At 43.4% G+C, this 17,867-nt stretch overlaps 1 protein-coding gene across 1 annotated transcript; it reads left to right on the plus strand.

Moving 5' to 3' along the window:
* The first annotated feature begins 1,832 nt into the window (after positions 1–1,832).
* LOC306917634 (mitochondrial glutamate carrier 1-like) lies at positions 1,833–11,487 on the plus strand. Its single transcript, XM_079495931.1, has 10 exons — positions 1,833–1,869; positions 2,546–2,659; positions 3,885–4,010; positions 4,354–4,409; positions 6,382–6,472; positions 6,998–7,116; positions 8,395–8,581; positions 9,022–9,179; positions 9,339–9,414; positions 9,843–11,487. The coding sequence occupies exons 2-10, from the start codon at positions 2,637–2,639 to the stop codon at positions 10,000–10,002; spliced, it is 996 nt and encodes a 331-aa protein (XP_079352057.1). The 5' UTR covers positions 1,833–1,869; positions 2,546–2,636; the 3' UTR covers positions 10,003–11,487.
* Positions 11,488–17,867: the final 6,380 nt, after the last annotated feature.

The raw sequence follows: 17,867 nt of genomic DNA on the forward strand, positions 1-17,867 counted from the left end.
ACAGGATTTAAACAAAAAATTCTATATAATTTCAGCGGCAGTAGAAATTTACTATGCATTGTTATTATTATTTTGAGATAAAATATGTAATAATCTACAGACACCATGACTGATAATGTCTTTACAGTTGTGGGGAGTTATATATCGGCTGATCAGGGCATTTCCTTCAGTGGGAGGAAGCTCATTGTAGAGGTCACATGCTGAGTGCTCGTCACTCCACCAATCACCTCGGGGAAGGTCTGAGACAAGAGCCAATCGCCACCCTAGCAGGGTGTCACCTGATAAGGGCGAGTGTAAGCACAGAAATTACTGGTCAATGTGGGATAATTCTCACAGGAGAAGCTAGATGGTGCACTTTCACAGCATCTCTAGTAGATGTGGTCCCACCAACTTGGAATCGTTCACGGCTGGCAGTTGAGTCCGATGTATGAGGTGGGGCACTGCTCCAGAACCCAATTCAGACTACTCTCCCCCACCTTTTGTCTCCACCAGGCTGAAGGCATGGGGAGAGAGTATGTTTTGCACTGTGTGTCCGTTCGTCCGTCCGTGTTAGACTTTAATATATTAGCGCCCCTCACTTCACACGGGTGTGATTTTTGGATATTACTCCTCCAGATTCTGTCCAAAAATCCCGCTAATCTTTACACAGTATCTCTATAGTCATGTGTTCAAGACGGATCTGTCCGATATTTCATATTCCATCCGAATTGGCTAACATTGGCTTTCAAAGTTTGCAGGATTGGCCCATTTGAACAAAAACCCTCAAATCATGAACGCAGCGTGCAATTTAGGTGGAATCTTTCACAGACTTTCCTACTGGGCTGAGGAATAAGGAATATCCCACCCTTTTCACATTGGCCTGTTATGGCGCCACCAACAGGTGGATTTTTGCAAAACACATTTTTGGAACAAAATGCCTCAAATCATTCAATTGCCATGCGTAAGAAGAAATGGCACCCTTTTCAAATTGGCCTATTATAGCACCACCAGGAGGCCACCACCTGACCTGGGTCTCACAGAGTTAAAGACGTGCAAGTGTCCGTTAGGAGTTTGAGAAACAATGGTTTAGAGTCTAAACTATTGTTTCACTGGTCTAAACTTCAGACCAAAGTTTGTGTTAGCTGGGGCTACTGCCCCTCAAAAATATAATGATAACAAAAGTGCAAACAGTAAAGCAGGGATATACTGCTAAACATGACTACATCAATGCAAACACAAGGGAAACTACCAAATTAAACAATTAATGCTCTCTGTGGGGCCATGCCCCAGGCAGCAACATGGTCCAGATGTAAAGATGAAATGCACCTATGGCCAGGGCAGGTCTTTTATATAGTCTGTGGGGAGACAGTGGCCAGGTGTCTCCCCTTTCCCTGATCACCTCCGACTCCACCCTCCAACCAGCACTGTCTGCAACATTCAACAGGGTTTAAACAAAAAATTCTATATAGTTTCAGTGGCAGTAGAATTTTACTATGCATTGTTATTATTATTTTGAGATAAATATATGTAATAATCTACAGACACCATGACTGATAATGTCTTTACAGTTGTGGGGAGTTATATATCGGCTGATCGTGGCATTTCCTTCAGTGGGAGGAAGCTCATTGTAGAGGTCACATGCTGAGTGCTCGTCACTCCACCAATCACCTCGGGGGAAGGTCTGAGACAAGAGCCAATCGCCACCCTAGCAGGGTGTCACCTGATCAGGGCGTCACTCCACTGATCGTCACTCCACCAATCACCTCGGGGAAGGTCTGAGACAAGAGCCAATCGCCACCCTAGCAGGGTGTCACCTGATCTATTATGATGAACGCCTTACCCTCCTCGGGCAAGGCGTTCCAGAAACTTTAAACTGAACTTGCAGGACAGGTTGGTGAGAAGTTCCTGCCAACTTGTACAACACATCCCAGACTTGAGACTTGTCTTTGTGAAACACATTCAAAGACACTCTTATGTAACTTGCAAAGGCCTTTTCAGTAGGGAAAGGGCCCAGAAGTAGGAAGAATTATTCTGTGCACACTCCATGTCTGCAGATAGCTGTTGTTTTAACAAATGACCACGTGCAGTCCTCTTGAGCTGCTCAGTTGAAATCAGTTAAACATTTATGATTTTGTCATGCCAATTTGCATTCATGGAGCGTACGCTCCGTAACATTTGTGATGTCGGTTTGCATCTCTACTCGGGAGTGTTGGGAGTTTTTTCACTGCTCTACTAGTCTAGAATATTATTTTAAACGATCGCATCAGGCTGGGTCATGCCTTTTCAATAGATCACATTAAAGGACGATGGATTGCTGCGCGGTATTTAAAACCGATCCAATAACATGAACGTGCATGCTTGCTAGTCATTAGGGAGTGTGATTTGTGTGAGCGACACCCATGTCCTCAGTCCTTTTGGCTGGTAGTAGTGGGTGGGTAGTACAGTGGGTGGGTGTGGAATGAGGTGTAACTTTACCGTGGCTCCGCAGGGCCGGGCCTGCCAGTGCCTGCCTATATATATGACCCCGTGTGTCTCTCTGCTTCTTGCCTTCTCGGTGTCTACCCAGGGACTCTCAGGCTGCCTGCTCTAGCTGCCCCTACGGCCCTCTATTCTGATTTCTGAACCATCTCGCTTGCGTGTATCAAGAATTAAACATCATGGCCCAGCAACAGCAGATCAGGTAGGAACCCTGTACTTCCGACACTTGGCGTTCCAGTGTCGCGCACATGAAAATAGCAGATCTACAAGCTCACAATGCATCGCAGCGTGATGCATTGTGAGCGTGTAGATCTACTTTGTAACTGAGTACAAATCAGACATTGTCAGGTAGAATGGGAATGAGCCTGCTCAGTTCTGCATGATGATCCGGATGTTATATGTGATTCTATACAAAACAGGCCTGTTTGACCCTTCCATCCCATCTCTCTCTCTCTGTGTGTGTGTGTGTGTGTGTGTGTGTGTGTGTGTGTGTGTGTGTGTGTGTGTGTGTGTGTGTGTGTGTGTGTGTGTGTGTGTGTGTGTGTGTGTGTGTGTGTGTGTGTGTGTGTGCGCGTGTGTGCGCATGCGTGCGTGTGTGTGTGTGTGCATCTGTTTGTGCGTGTGTGTGGAGTGGTGGAAAAAGTACTCTTACTTAAGTGAAAAGTATCAATTCTGCAATTTAGAAATACTGTGTAACAAGTAAAAGTCTGGAATTCAAAATGTACTTGAGTAAAAGTATCAAAATGTACAAAGCATACCAAAAGTAGGAAGTACTCAGCATGCAGAATGTCCCATTTCACTTCAGCTTTCGGTTGAGTGGTTAACGTATGTTTAATAACTCAAATCCACAAAGTAATTAGTAACTGAAGTTTGTAGTGGAGTAAAAAATTACAATATTTGCCTCTGAGATGTATAGTGGAACAGAAGTAAAAGCATTGAAAATACTCAAAAACAAAACAAAAGATACTTCAAATTTGTACTTGAATACAGTACTTGATAATAATAATAATAATGTAGATACTTTCGACCACTGGGTAGGATGAGTGTTGCCTCTGAGAGTGATACTTGCATGATCAGACTGTGGTTATTTTGGGACCCTGCAGATTCCCAAGGCAGTCACCAGTCAGTCACTGTTGAAGTCTGTTAAAGTCAAACGTTGTTCAACTTGATCCCTTTCGACTTTTTCCTCTCACATTTTTGCACATTCAAAATCATTCGTGAATATATTAACATTACCCATTATGTCTGTCGGGTGGAAAAAATCCCAGGATTCAAATAAAAAAATAGCTAAAGTCGCACACAAGTGTGTTAAGTGATCCTGAGTGTCAATGTGACTCAGAGAGTGTAGCCTACAAATGTAACCAAATGGACCCGTTATGCTCGGATGAATAGGAATAATTTTGCACCCCATGTCTATATTGAAACAGCCTCCCGGCCAAACTGATCAATGGAGGGATCGCAGGCATGGTGGGAGTCACCTGTGTGTTCCCCATCGACCTGGCCAAGACCCGGCTGCAGAACCAGCGCAGCGGCCAGCAGCTCTACAAGAACATGTGAGACCACACACGTCACATACACACATTCAAGCCACAATAAATGTGCTCAGTATAACCCATTTTGAAATAAGATCAGATTCTAAAAATGTTTGAAAATGACAGTTTTCTGAAAAAGCTGTTTCTATGTCAGTCGTTCTTCGATTTTTCAAAAATAGCAGACCTACAAGCTCGTAGCGCGCCACTCGGTGGCGCGCGCCCAAAATGGGATATTTTTTGTCTAAAAGAAAAAAGTTGTTTGTTAAAAGGTTTACCACTTAATTCATGTAGCCTACAATATGATCGTGTGCTGACTGTAATTCATTGCGAGATTACATGTAACATTCAAAGGTGTTTTTCTCAGGATGGATTGCCTTCTGAAGACAGTTCAATCTGAAGGCTACTTCGGCATGTACAGAGGTAAGACTACTGTACTTACTGAACACTACCCATATACTGTATGTGTATATAGATAGATAGATAGATAGATAGATAGATAGATAGATAGATAGATAGATAAGCAAAAACAAGAATAAACAGGTTGTAAAGCTCATAAAAGCGTCCTTGCTTGGCCCTCCACTCTTGGACAGAGCACAAAGCAAGGGTGGGTTTCTTTGTGTAGTAGGCCTATACTATCGTTCTCATTTCACACGGTAGCCTATACACGTAGCATCCACTTAGCAGGGTAATTGCCTTTGCCAAATTGGCCAAGAAGACCTTATAGTCTCCCTTTGCTCGAGTGATCGTGACCCAAGATAAACCTGGCGTTCGTTGTATAACAGGCAGATCTGTGATGCAATCCGTTTATGCTTCCAACAAACTTAATCCTTGTGCTGAAACATGCCACAGCATGTAGGCTAAGCGGGTATGAATGGCACTCGACATGAACACAATGGAGTGACCCTGGTTTGATGTGTGTGCATGTGCTCCGACGTGTGGGACGAAACTAGTTATGTGGGTTGGGCTACTGTGATTCCGTGTTAAATGATCATATTGTGCTGTGAATGAATGCCACTGTAGGCCCTGAAGCTATGTGCGCGGCGTGTGTGTTGTGTTTGCTCATGTTCCATGGAGGCTTGCCAAAGGACGCAGCCCCAAAATGCATTAATTCATCATGTTTTATACATGCACATAAATGTTTAAAATAGATAACCTTAACCTAGGAGTTAACTACGACTTCCTCTCCCTTCCCTCGACACATTTAAGTCTAGACTAAAAACCTTTGTTTCCATGGCCTAGACTGTTGTGCATTTCATCCACAACCCTCGTTTTTCCTTCTGCCATTGCATACTGGTTTAATCTGAATGTTGTTTTAACCCAAGCTGTTCCATTTTTCTTTTCTTCACACAATTTTATTCTGTTGTATTATTTCTTTGTTTTTTTTTTCACGTTGAACCAATTTATTCATACACGAACAGTTATTGAGTACATTAGTATTTTTAGCATAGCATTTTGCTTTGACAACAGCTGCTAAAAAGAAAAAAAAGGAGCCAAACAGAATCCTGTTGCATCCTTTCCAAAATAAACATATTTGAGTCTCCCAGCAAAATGTGTAAAGTACCCTGGCTCTCCACTTGGGGGCGACAGCGAGAGGCTGCCACTGGACACGATGCCAACCGACATGAACTGAACGTAACTTATTACAACTAAAAAGGCATAAGGATGCAGTGGGAGGATTAGTCAACTAATACTAAAACAAAACAAAAACTGGAACAGTGACAGACTCTGAGTCTGTGGTGGTGCCTGGTTCTTGTTCAACAGTGGCGGTGACTTGTCCTTGTTCGATGACAGTGGTGGTGCCTGGTTCTTGTTCAACAATGGTGGTCCTAAACTTATTTGTAACCTTATTCTCAGTAAAACAAAATTAAGAATACAAGAACCGCCGCACCTAGCGGTCAGCGTGAGGTCGGCGGAAAAAAAAACGGGGGCGAGATGGATTATGGGCGACGATATGCTGTTAATAAATACTTCAATCAATCAATCAATAGGGGGGTTTCAAAGTTTGACCTGGACGCAGGCAGACAGGCACCAAAACAAAAAAACTTGAACAAAAGAGGCACATGAATCTGAAAGTGGCAACACTCGCTGAAACAAACATTTATACACAGGGAATTAACTAGACACAGGTGCCACTCAAATGACAATCAAACACGAGATAGGCTGGGGCTAAGTTACAGGACACACACAGGTGAAGATGAATCATCACAGGGTGGGTGAGACAAGGCAGGCAACAACAACAACAAGGGCAGACAGGAAACACACTACTAAAAATACCAGAAACCCAAGAACACTCTACAAAATAAAATACCAAAATACTAAATGTATGTGGTGTGTTAAATGTTCGAGACTGTCACTTAACTCCTTGTGTCATTGTTTATTGTTGTTATTGTAGGAGCTGCTGTGAACCTCACCTTGGTAACACCCGAGAAGGCCATCAAACTGGCCGCCAATGACTTCTTCCGCCACCAGCTGAGTAAAGACGGGTCAGTGGAAATGGACAGATTCTCACATTGAAACAAGTTGAATGCAGTAAAAACCCTCAAGTATTAACTTAAGACTCTAAGAGAGAACAAATGTATTCAACCCATCAAGACCTGAGGACCCGATTCTACAAAATGTCTACTAAATCCTAACTGTTTTCTGAAAATACGTATGTTGCTACTGTATAATATCAGTGATGCTCAACTTTCTTCATGTCAAAGACCCCCAAAATGATATGTATTTGGCCCCGGACCCCCCATCTGAAATTGTTTTGTTCTATAGGAAGCCCCCAGAAGCAAAGATTTGAATTAAAAATGTTTGCTTTAAAAGTATATATATACGGTATATTCAGTATTTGAACACATTTCAAGATTTTTGAATAGTCAACCAATGTATAACTAAAATAAAAAATGACACGGATGCTTTCCTGGTTTTAACGGGTTAATGTATCCATTTGAAACTGTAAGAGAGAACAATGCATTATTAATTTATTGCGGAATTTAAAATGTTTGTGTTCATGGTTTCAGTGGCCGACTGACGGTGGGAAAACAGATGCTGGCCGGCTGCGGTGCAGGGATGTGCCAGGTCATTGTGACCACGCCCATGGAGATGCTGAAGATCCAGCTCCAGGATGCAGGCAGGCTATGTATGTATCTATCTATCTATGTACATAGCCTGCCTGTGTTACTGTGTTACTGTTAAGATAGCACTTCACCCATGAATGTTCAACCTCATCTTCATATAATTGGCCCTCACTAATACTAATGGTAAGACGGTATAGGCATATACCTTTTCTTCCTACTCGCTCTGCGTGTCAGAGGTGGACTGTGAATAGTTAAAAATGGAGTGCCGTGATTTTTTTCCCCACCCACATCATCAGGTAATATTGTTATATAAAGAGGAAGATTTTTTTCCAAAAAGTGTACAGTATTTGTTAAATGTTGTTTTTATGTGGACAACTGGACACACCTACCAGTTCATTAAGTATGCCTGGTTTGCCTGGTGGTTGTCTGGCGATGCACCTGAACTCACATATGTTGTTGTATGAAGGGGGAGGGGAGGATATTGTGATGTCACTATATCACTGTTTTTTTCATTGCCACGTTTGACTGTCAAGGTGTCCCAAATGTGTTACTACACCCAAAATACAAAGGGAAGTAATATTGCACACGCCACGTCACCTCATAAACACATGAAAAACTGGGAAAAAAGACAAAAATCACGGCACTCCATCTTTAAAAAACCTGCCTACTAATGACATAATCGGTGGGGATTCCACGCTAATGGAAACCACAGCACCTGCAGCGCCAGTTCCTCTTACCAAAAGTGGCCCGCTGGGCACATGGGCATTCCACGAGCGGGGCCTCTGACTCATTTCAAGTTTGAGAATAAGTCGAGATTCTTTCGGTGGCGGCCCCAAGAGCTCTAATCAATCATTTCCAGATAAAAGTGTGTGCTGTCGAGTGCCAGCTATCCTGAGCAAAACATTTCTCACCCCCTATACACTGGTCGGACGACCAATTTGCACATCGGGACCGTTCTTCTTGTGTCGATAACAGAATGATAATGTCATTAGTATATCTGAATTGACGTCCACAGCCAACCTCTGAGACACAGAGTGAATAGACAGAAGCATTTATGAGAATCACTTATATGAAGATAAGGGTGAAAATGTGTGTGAAGTGCTCCTTTTAATTTAACTCCGAGAGCATGTAACCAAACTGGTTAAGTTTGTAAACTCTCTCCTGTATCCATCACCTGTATCCAATAATGGGTGCGTTCGGAAATGCGCACCGGGAGCGCACTCGCCTATTAGTTTGTATTGGCAGTGCGCTCAGTGTCCTGTAGTGTAAACCATTACTCTGCACGTTCCATGCAGTTTTCAGACAGTCACAATAATACTGCATCTCTGTATCTCTGCCAGTGGCCCAGCAGAGGGTGATGCCCAGTTTGGTGCCCGCTCTAAAGATGGGGGGAACCAGTGCTGTCCTCAGTCGCTCCTACAACGCCAACCAAGTGATCAGAGTGTCAGCCACGCAGATCACCCGAGAACTGTTGAGGACCAAGGGAGTGTCAGGACTGTACAGAGGCTTGGGAGCCACGCTAATGAGGTGACAAAGTTAAATGATATAGGACCACCATCGCACTTATGTGTAACAGTTCTCAACGGGCCTGAAAATTAAGGCCGCTGGCCCTAACTGGGCCGTCTCGACACTCGGCTCGGCCAAAACAATTACCACTTTTAGGCCCAAAAACATTAACCATTATGCGGTAATGTCCTCAAAGTCATGCATACAACAACCTTGAACTGAGCAGATTGGACCTTCCAATGACTATATTTTGTAACTGCAATCATTGGGAGCTTCAAATTCATTTCACCTATAAACTTGTGATGTGACATTAAGCATATCGTTGGCCATTTCTAGGGATATGAGGAAGAGCATTGCACTCGAAACGTCACAGTAAATTTTTTGTGCAAATAAAGGCACTTCACGAGCATCGGAGCCCACAGTGTGCGAGTACCTTCTTTTCTTTATATGTGCATTTCTAGGGATATCCCATTCTCCATGGTGTACTTCCCGCTGTTCGCTCACCTGCAACAGCTGGGTCGTCACTCTGCGGAAGACCCCACCGTGCCCTTCTATTGGTCCTTCCTGTCAGGACTGGCGGCCGGATGCACCGCGGCAGTGGCGGTCAGCCCATGTGACGGTAAGTGGCTCGGCCAAGATCTGGCCAACGTACGGTTCCACTTCCATTGAGTTGAAAAATGCTATTGTGTGTTGAAAATGCTATTGAGTTGAAAATGCTATTGTGGGCTTCTGCGATTCAGTTCTTGCAGTTAAAGCTCTGTCCTCTTCTGTTGTGCAGTGGTGAAGACAAGGCTACAATCCCTCAAAAAAGGGGCAAATGAGGAGACCTACAAAGGAGTGGTGGACTGCATCAGGTAATACTAAAGCCCGATTTGTATGCTTACTTGTAGTTGTGTGCCAGCTAGGTCACCGAAAGTAGCAGCACTACAATCTCACAACGCTTTGCAATTTTGACGCTGCACTATATGACCCTGCACATGTACAGCAGACCTATTCTTGGTCCGTGTCACGGGCCACGGCATGCATCCAAGTATAAACATAACTCACAGCTGCATCTACAGAGAAAAATACGTGTTTGAACCCTTAACAAGTTCCAAAGTTGTTTGTTTTGTTTGTTTTTTTGAGGGGCTAGCCCCTCCAACGCCTGGCTTTCTGTGTGCCCCGGCCCCTGTGACATCATGTGGCAGCCACTTTTTACTATGACGTATACAGTGGCCCTCATTTCTGTTTTTGAATGCAGACAAATAGTTTGCTAACCGTTTAACTCTGTCCTCCCCTGCAGTAAGATCATGAGGAAGGAGGGTCCAGGGGCGTTCATGAAGGGAGCCACCTGCAGGGCTCTGGTCATCGCCCCTCTCTTTGGCATCGCCCAGGTGGTCTACTCTGCGGGAGTGGGGGAGTTCCTGCTGGAATACACGCCTAGCAACATCTACTCTGCTTAAGACCAGCTTATATACTTAGTCCTTCCACCTCCTCCTTAAGTCACAGGCAGCTACAGAGTAACGTCCCGGGGGCTGTGCCGACGTCCTGTTTCTAATATATTATCGGAGGTACTCGGAAAAATGGGGACCAAGTGTACAGTAGATGTCATTTCATTTTTAAAACGTGGGTTTTCAGGGAAATGATTGGATGGAAAGAGGGAAGGAGATATAACAAGTGTCCATTCGCCCTCTTAAAAGCTCCCCTTCATTTTCCCTCAATGAGGGACCTGATTGTATACGACCTCTTCCACCGTATCTCTCTGAGTTAGTCCTCTCCTGTAGAGTAGACCCAAACCAAACCATCTCCACTCCCGAGCCTTCCTTCGCCCCCTAGAAGCCCTGTATATCCCTTACTGTAGCTCTCACAGGATCTCTAACCTCTGATTGCTTCCAGCTGCTTCTTCCATATTGGCAACACTCCATGATGAGTATCACCAAGTGTTAGAGAAGAGCGAGGAGGTGCAGATATCATATCTGAAGGACAGCAGCAGAGGCTACGAAAGAACTTTGCGTGAACAACATACATCCTCCAATCCTGTTTTAAAGGGTTATTATGTGTATAATACTGGGCTATTTGATGCAGCCTATTTCTTTGTACAGTATATTGTTTTTTTATTCATATTTATTTATGTAGGCAAGACTTCTTTGAAATCGTATCAACAGCTGATTCCCCAAAAATGGTTAAAAACAAACACCCGAGCGCAACCAAACATAAAATGACTTGTCTTTTAGTTCCACTGGATCTCTTCTACACTAGTCCCTCCCTGACATTCTAGTTTGTATGTGTTGGCAAATACATTTAGTCTTAGTCTTCGTCATCATGGCTTAGTTTTTTTTACTTTGTTTTCGTCAGTGAAAAAAGGTAGTTGATGAAATCAACACTGCTGTATTGTCGCATGCTGTCTCTATAGGGATGATGTTTCATGCTCTCATAATGAGTCTTCCTCACTCTACCTAGTCCCTGATGCATGCAGTTACCCAGGTCTATAAATACAACATCATATCATGCATGTCAGGCACGTGCAGAGGGAGGGAGCCCCCCCCCCTCCCTGTCTCAAAGTCGTCGTCCCCAACATCTGTGGCCGCTAAAAATATTATATATTTTATTTAATGTTTACATGGAAATTAGAATGTATTTCTTATTTTACTTTCCAATGACATGGGACAAGTTATTGCGCCATTAGACATCCAATGTACTACATTTCTGATGTGACCACCCCAAAAATTGGTGCTCGCGTGGCATTTTCTGGGGTTCGGGCACCTGCCCCCTCAGTGCTCTCTGCACGACCCTGATGCCTGTAGTGTACTGTATAGTTACCCAGGTCTATAAATACAGCATCATATCATGGAAGCAACTTAAACCCTACAGTTGGGTGCCACCGATATTGTCCCTTATCATTTGACCCATTTAGGCCTGACCTCAAAATTTTAAAAAATCCTTCTAAATCCTCCAGTTTTCTGAAATAAATATTTTCACGATTTTTCAAAAATAGCAGACCTACAAGCTCGTAGCGCGCCACTCGGTGGTGCGCTATGAGCTTGTAGATCTGCTATTTTTCAATAGCTAAATTATAACTTAATGTTTAAAACACCAAAAGGGGTTCCCGCCCAAAATGGGTTAACTGTCCTTTTGCGCAGATCACGCAAACCTCAGCAAAAAGAAAAGGACAATATCGACAGCCTCCAACTGTATACTGTACTGAGTTGGCCTGGGTCTCTCAGGGTTCTAAACTCGGTACGCTCCTTTTTTCAACATACAGTATCTATTCACAGGGAATAGCTGATCTACAAGCTCACGATGTTTGAATAGGGCTGCTAGGGTTCGTGTGGGTTTTAATACAAATCTTGTCTTTGAAAACGCTGCACAGTTAATGTTGTATAATCAACACTGGCACGGTCTGAAGAGGGCCTTTAAAGCCCTTATGGAGCCGATTGTGGAGAATTAACATTCTCTACGATCAAGCCGCTGTAATATTCTCTGTTTGCTGCTTCACTCGAGTCATCCGGAATGTTTCATGTCAGTGAAAGATGAAAAGTTGAAGGCATGCAAGATAGGGAGATGACTGAGGCTTTTTCCTTTTTGAGCCGTGCTTTTGGGACCAAGCACAACACATCCTATAAGTGTTCTGTGTTTATTCCAGTTTTGACCTGAGATCAGATTCTAAAAATGTCTTCTACATCCTGACAGTTTTCTGAAAAAGCTATGTTTCTATGTCAGTCGTTCTTCGATTTTTCAAAAATAGCAGACCTACAAGCTCGTAGCGCGCCACTCGGTGGCGCGCTATGAGCTTGTAGATCTGCTATTTTTCAATAGCTAAAGCATAACATAATGCTTACACCAAAAGGGGTTCCCGCCCAAAATGGGTTATTCCAGTTTTGTTGTCAACTGTCAACGATACACTGGTAGTCCATGTTAACACAAACATCACTGTACTAAGCTGTGGCAGTTACAATGTTATACCCGGGGTGGTTTTCTGGGTAGCATTCGATGTCTGGGGACCCTTTTTGTTGAGCATTAAGCCTGACTGTGGGGGGGGGGGGGGAAACGACCCTCAAGATTTTTACTTGCAAATGGAATATTTAAAGGTATATTCAGTGATTCACTTAATTCAAATATCACTTATTTTTTCTTATTTTTTGGATAATCCTCCCTACTATAAAGTGTGCTGACCATATAAGGAGTTCCTCCCTGTCCCCAGTGAGCCCCTGGGGTCAAAAAACCCTAGTTTCGGTTTGGGCTTTGGGTGGCAAAGCCTTCATCCAATCAGGATGAGAGGGGCCTTCCTCCAATCATGATCGAGTGGGGCGGGCATTGGTGCACGTGTTGTTGGTCTGTTGTACTTCCCCCACTGTAGAGCGCGTGCATGTGCACAACTTGTTACCGGGTGGACCGTTTTTTTTCTCCAAATCACCCAAATCACTGAATGCTCCTTTAATTATAGGATTATGCATGTACATAAATCCTGAATAAACAAATGTAACCAACAGCTTTTGTTGTCGTTGTGTTTATGTATATGTCTGCAGCAATGTGTCTGTACCATGACACACATTCCGGAATATTTAGCATTTCTATCCTCAGGCACTGTGATTATGTAAGTCATGTACTGTAAATCATGGGTTGTTGGAGCTAGACAATAGAGTAGATTTTCTGATGCAATATTTAAAGCCGTTGCCATATGTCTCTCCACGCATAATATGCAGAACTTAAGACATAATGTAATGTGCAGTGCTGGTGCCACGCACGTACTGCAGTGTGGGTGTAAACTTACTCTGCTGCATGGCATGCAGCATGCAGCTGTCTGCTGCGCTCAAACACAGAAAGGTGAAACTCTGACAAACCCCTGTCATGCTACTAAACATGGAACAAGACTACATCCTAATCCCGCAGATGGCATGGAATCGAAACAGCAGCAGCAGCAGAATGTTCAGGTAAGGTATTTCAACAAAAACATCCCCCAATACAGCAATATAATTAATTCTAGCCAGGGCCGGATCTACCATATGGGCACTTTGGGCACGTGCCCTTGGGCACCAGGGGCCCCTTAAAAAAAAAAACGTTTTTTTTCTTTCTTTTTTTTTAGCTCCACAGAACATTTCTCTGCTAATCCGAATGAAATAAATGGTGTTTATTGTTGGTGAGAAGGGCAGCTGAAAAGTGCAATTGTGTGTAAAGCGCAGCAACAATGCGCTAGATTGGCTGTCACTCTGGGGGGGTAGGCGACCGGAAATAGGCCAATATAACGGCATAAAACTGCCCCAAAACGGCTCCGAAACAGCAAAAATGTTGCGCGCGAGTGAAGGGGGGCCCTTCGAGCTTCAGTGCCCAGGGGCCCTAAGAGGTGTTGATCCGGCCCTGATTCTAGCACGTATGCATAAACTGCAGCAACACATTTTCGTCTGTGTTCATTGGTAAGTTTTGCTCAGATAATTTTTGTCATGTTACAAATACCTCTTACACAAGGAAAGAAACAAAAAAATTAAGTATGGTAAAGAGGGCAGCTACTATTGGAGAATAATATTTGCCTCTGAGATGTAGTGGAGTAGAAGTAAGCTAAAAGTATTGAATATTGGAAATACCTCAAAATTGTACTCCTTGACTACATGAACTTAGTTACTTTCCACCCCTGATGTTTGGGACCAAACAGAACACAGTGAACCATGTTGAACTTTTAAAAACTTTATTAGTTGTCAAACATCTATCTTCCTGAGAAGCTTGGAATGCCATTAAAATAAATTAACACACAAATCAATAACAAACAACTCAACTGTCTGTCACACAGATTCTTGTTCTTTAGGTGTATACAGTACAAAACGCCATTCTTTTTTTAAAAACAAATTGAACACAGGAAACACGGTACCAACTCTGTGGATTTGTCACTTGTCGTTAACAGCGGCGCTGCTGGCATCAAAACATCCCTTTGAGCAGAAACCGCTGACCCATATCTAAGTTCGGCTTACAAACACCTTCACTCAATTCTACAGAGATGTTGAAATGACCATTGAGCTACTAGTAGTTGAAAGTTCCCCTCTCCCTTGTGTTGCATGGGCAAAATGGGATGCATCTCAACCAAAAAAAAACACCATGGTCTCCTCCATTCCTCTACATCTATTTCTTTGTCGCATTCCTAAGCCATAATTCAACCGCAGACATATAGAATCTTTCTGCCGGTCATCAAATTATTGGCTTAGGAATCTCCATGAATTCTAGGCTTCATGAGGTGTGTATAATTGATAGAAAACACGTAATCTTTTGGGTGAACTACTCCTTGCCCAAGTAACATCGGCAAGTCATCCACTTGTGCTACACAGTAAAAGGGCCCATTTTAACAGAGTTAAACGAACACTCTTTTTTTTCTTTTCTTTTTGCTGTGCACTTAAAATGCAGTCCGACGTATTCTACAAACATTATGTACAGCTACTCACCTTTCAGGGTTTTTATTTATTTTATTTATTTGCTACAAAGAAGACTACATTCCGACTGGCTGTTTGTTTGAAATTAGCTTGTTATAAAATAAAGGCACGTTAAGAAAAATGTGTGGAACACGGCTTTGACTAAACGACGGTCACAACTACCAACACTGTACAGCTACTGCAAGCCTGCAACCACACACACACACACACACACACACACACACACACACACACACACACACACACACACACACACACACACACACACACACACACACACGCAGCATGTTAAAAACTTACTACAGTCACAGATAAAGTACACAACTACAAAAATGCACACGTATTTATTTACATAGTGGAGTCCTGCTGACCCCAGGAATAGACTGGTGGAACTGGTGGAACCTGCACGGTCGATGGTGACCCATGGTCCACAAATAGTCTCTTGCTCTGCTCTAGCCCATGCAGTGGTTCTCAACCTTTTCAGCCCCCCCCCCCCCCCCCCCCCCCCCCAAATAGTCATAATTATGTGAACTGGGGAACCCGCCGACCCTTCTAAGCACTTGGAATTGTAGTAGTTGAAGCATTACATTTGTTTGACTCGACTACATATTGTGAAAATAGCCGATCTACAAGCTCGTAGACCATGCTATTTTCACAACCGTTGCCTCTTTCTTATATTATTTGACAATTTGGACAATGTTTGACCAGGTTTTATACTTTGCTGATTACTTTTGGTGCAACAATGGCCTTTTTTGCTTTTCCTTTTTTCTTCATGGGGAATTAAAAAGGTCTCTCCCCTGGCAGGTGAAAAGAAGCGGCTTGAACTCCTCATGAACTGAAGATAGCATGAGGTCAGTCCGTTGCTCTCCCCAGGTTGGCAGAGGGGGGGGGGGGGGGCACCCAGGATTACATTAGACAATTGGCACTTCATGGGTAAAAAAAAATGTGTTACAAAAATCGTGGGATAAAAAAAAGAAGAAAATAAATTCTTAAAAGTCCTTAAATTGTCACTTCACTGTCATCTGGACATATATACAGTATATATTCCTGAGGGGACCGGCCCACAGGTTGAGAACCATTGCTCTGGTCAGTGTAACAGTAGGTCTAATGAAATAAATGAGATGACTGCGTTGCTGTACAGATGCACTGTACTGCACTTGACCATCTGAATGGAATTGCCGACTAGTTGCTCACAGTACGTCATCTGACCAGTCTTGTTATGTCTATTTAAAGGGACACTTCACCCTTTTTGCAAAAAAATATATGTTAATGACGTTTAGAAGATTTAGAACAGTTTACTGGGGGTCTTTATGTGTGTAATATGTGGTTTTAGATATTTTAGATTTTAGCAGTGAGCCCAGTGTCTCTGATGTCATGGACACTGGGCTCACTTCCTTCCTGGACTACAATTCAAACAATGCTCTGGTGCACTGCACCTCCTTGTGGATAGGGGAGGGCTGTCTTAACTGAGACAACATGTAGTCCAGGAAGTAAGTGAGCCCAGTGTCTATGACATCAGAGACACTGGGCTCACTGCTAAAATCTAAAATATCTAAAACCACATATTACACACATAAAGACCCCAGGAAAGTGTTCTAAATCTTCTAAATGTCATTAACATATCTTTTTTTGCAAAAAGGGTGAAGTGTCCCTTTAAGTTGACGAGGTGAAAGGGACACAGGTGTCACTTCTGCAGGTCATGATTGGACCAGTGGTTCTCAAACTCTTTCATGTCAACGACCCGCAAATTGGCTCTCATTAGGCCGCGGAGCCCCATTTGAAAAGATACGCCATGCATGGACGACAAGGGATAAGAGAAGATTTCTACGGCCCTAGCAGTGATTCTCAACCATTTTAATTTCAAGGGCCGCTCAGTTTGACATGGATTAGGCTAGCCTACAATCCCCCATTTAATGCCATTGATATTGTAAAATCAATGTTAATTTAACATTTAACCCCAACGGGTCCATTTGGTTCCATTCTATTCGTACACTCTCTGAGTTACAGACCCATAAGGGTCCATTTGGTTCTTAACCCATTTTGGGCGGGAACCCCTTTTGGTGTTTTAAACATTATGTTATAATTTAGCTATTGAAAAATAGCAGATCTACAAGCTCGTAGCGCGCCACCGAGTGGCGCGCTACGAGCTTGTAGGTCTGCTATTTTTTTTAAATCGTGAAAATATTTATTTCAGAAAACTGGAGGATTGAGAGGGATCCTCAATGACCCCTGAGGGTCCCCGGACCACCCTTTCAGAACCACTGGTTTAGATGACAACGGTCGTTGCATTCTCACTTCATATTCTGCGTTTAGACGGAGTGACGCGCTGCCAGACAGACCAGTCACGCGTGCCAAAAGCAGTGTGTTGTTTACATTCAACCAAAGCAGCGTGGTTCTACAGCTCTGCACCGTGAGACGACGTGAGCCACAACGTTTGCGTGCTTTGCAGATTGCCCTGCGTTGCACGGAGTTTACACGGAAGACGCAAGGCGGGTGCGTTTTCAAAGATTTCCACTCTGGAAGGAGGGTTTTTCACTTTGTTGCATTTTTCAACCATCCGATAACGCCGTTGTCGTCAGGATGGGGCCTTACAGCCAGGCCGGTGAGACGTACTGTATATCTGTGGGTGATCTAGTGATATAAGATAAGGCACAGGGACAGTCCTCAGTCCTCACTGACTTTAACCACTTCCATTGACCGCAGGCTCTATAATAATTGGTCCCCTCCTTTTTCCGCTCTCCTCTAACACCAACTCTCTTAGATTGAAAGAATAGCACGATATACACGCACATCGCACTGTTGGAACTTGTATATCTCATATTTTTGTCTTTGAATGTTCAGGTTATTATGACATGCCCAGAATAGGGACGTTATAGCTATAGGGTTCGTGTTGGTTAAAAGAGATGTAAAGTTTT

This window comes from Electrona antarctica, assembly GCF_951216825.1.
Source record: "Electrona antarctica genome assembly, chromosome: 2".
Lineage (NCBI taxonomy): Eukaryota > Metazoa > Chordata > Actinopteri > Myctophiformes > Myctophidae > Electrona > Electrona antarctica.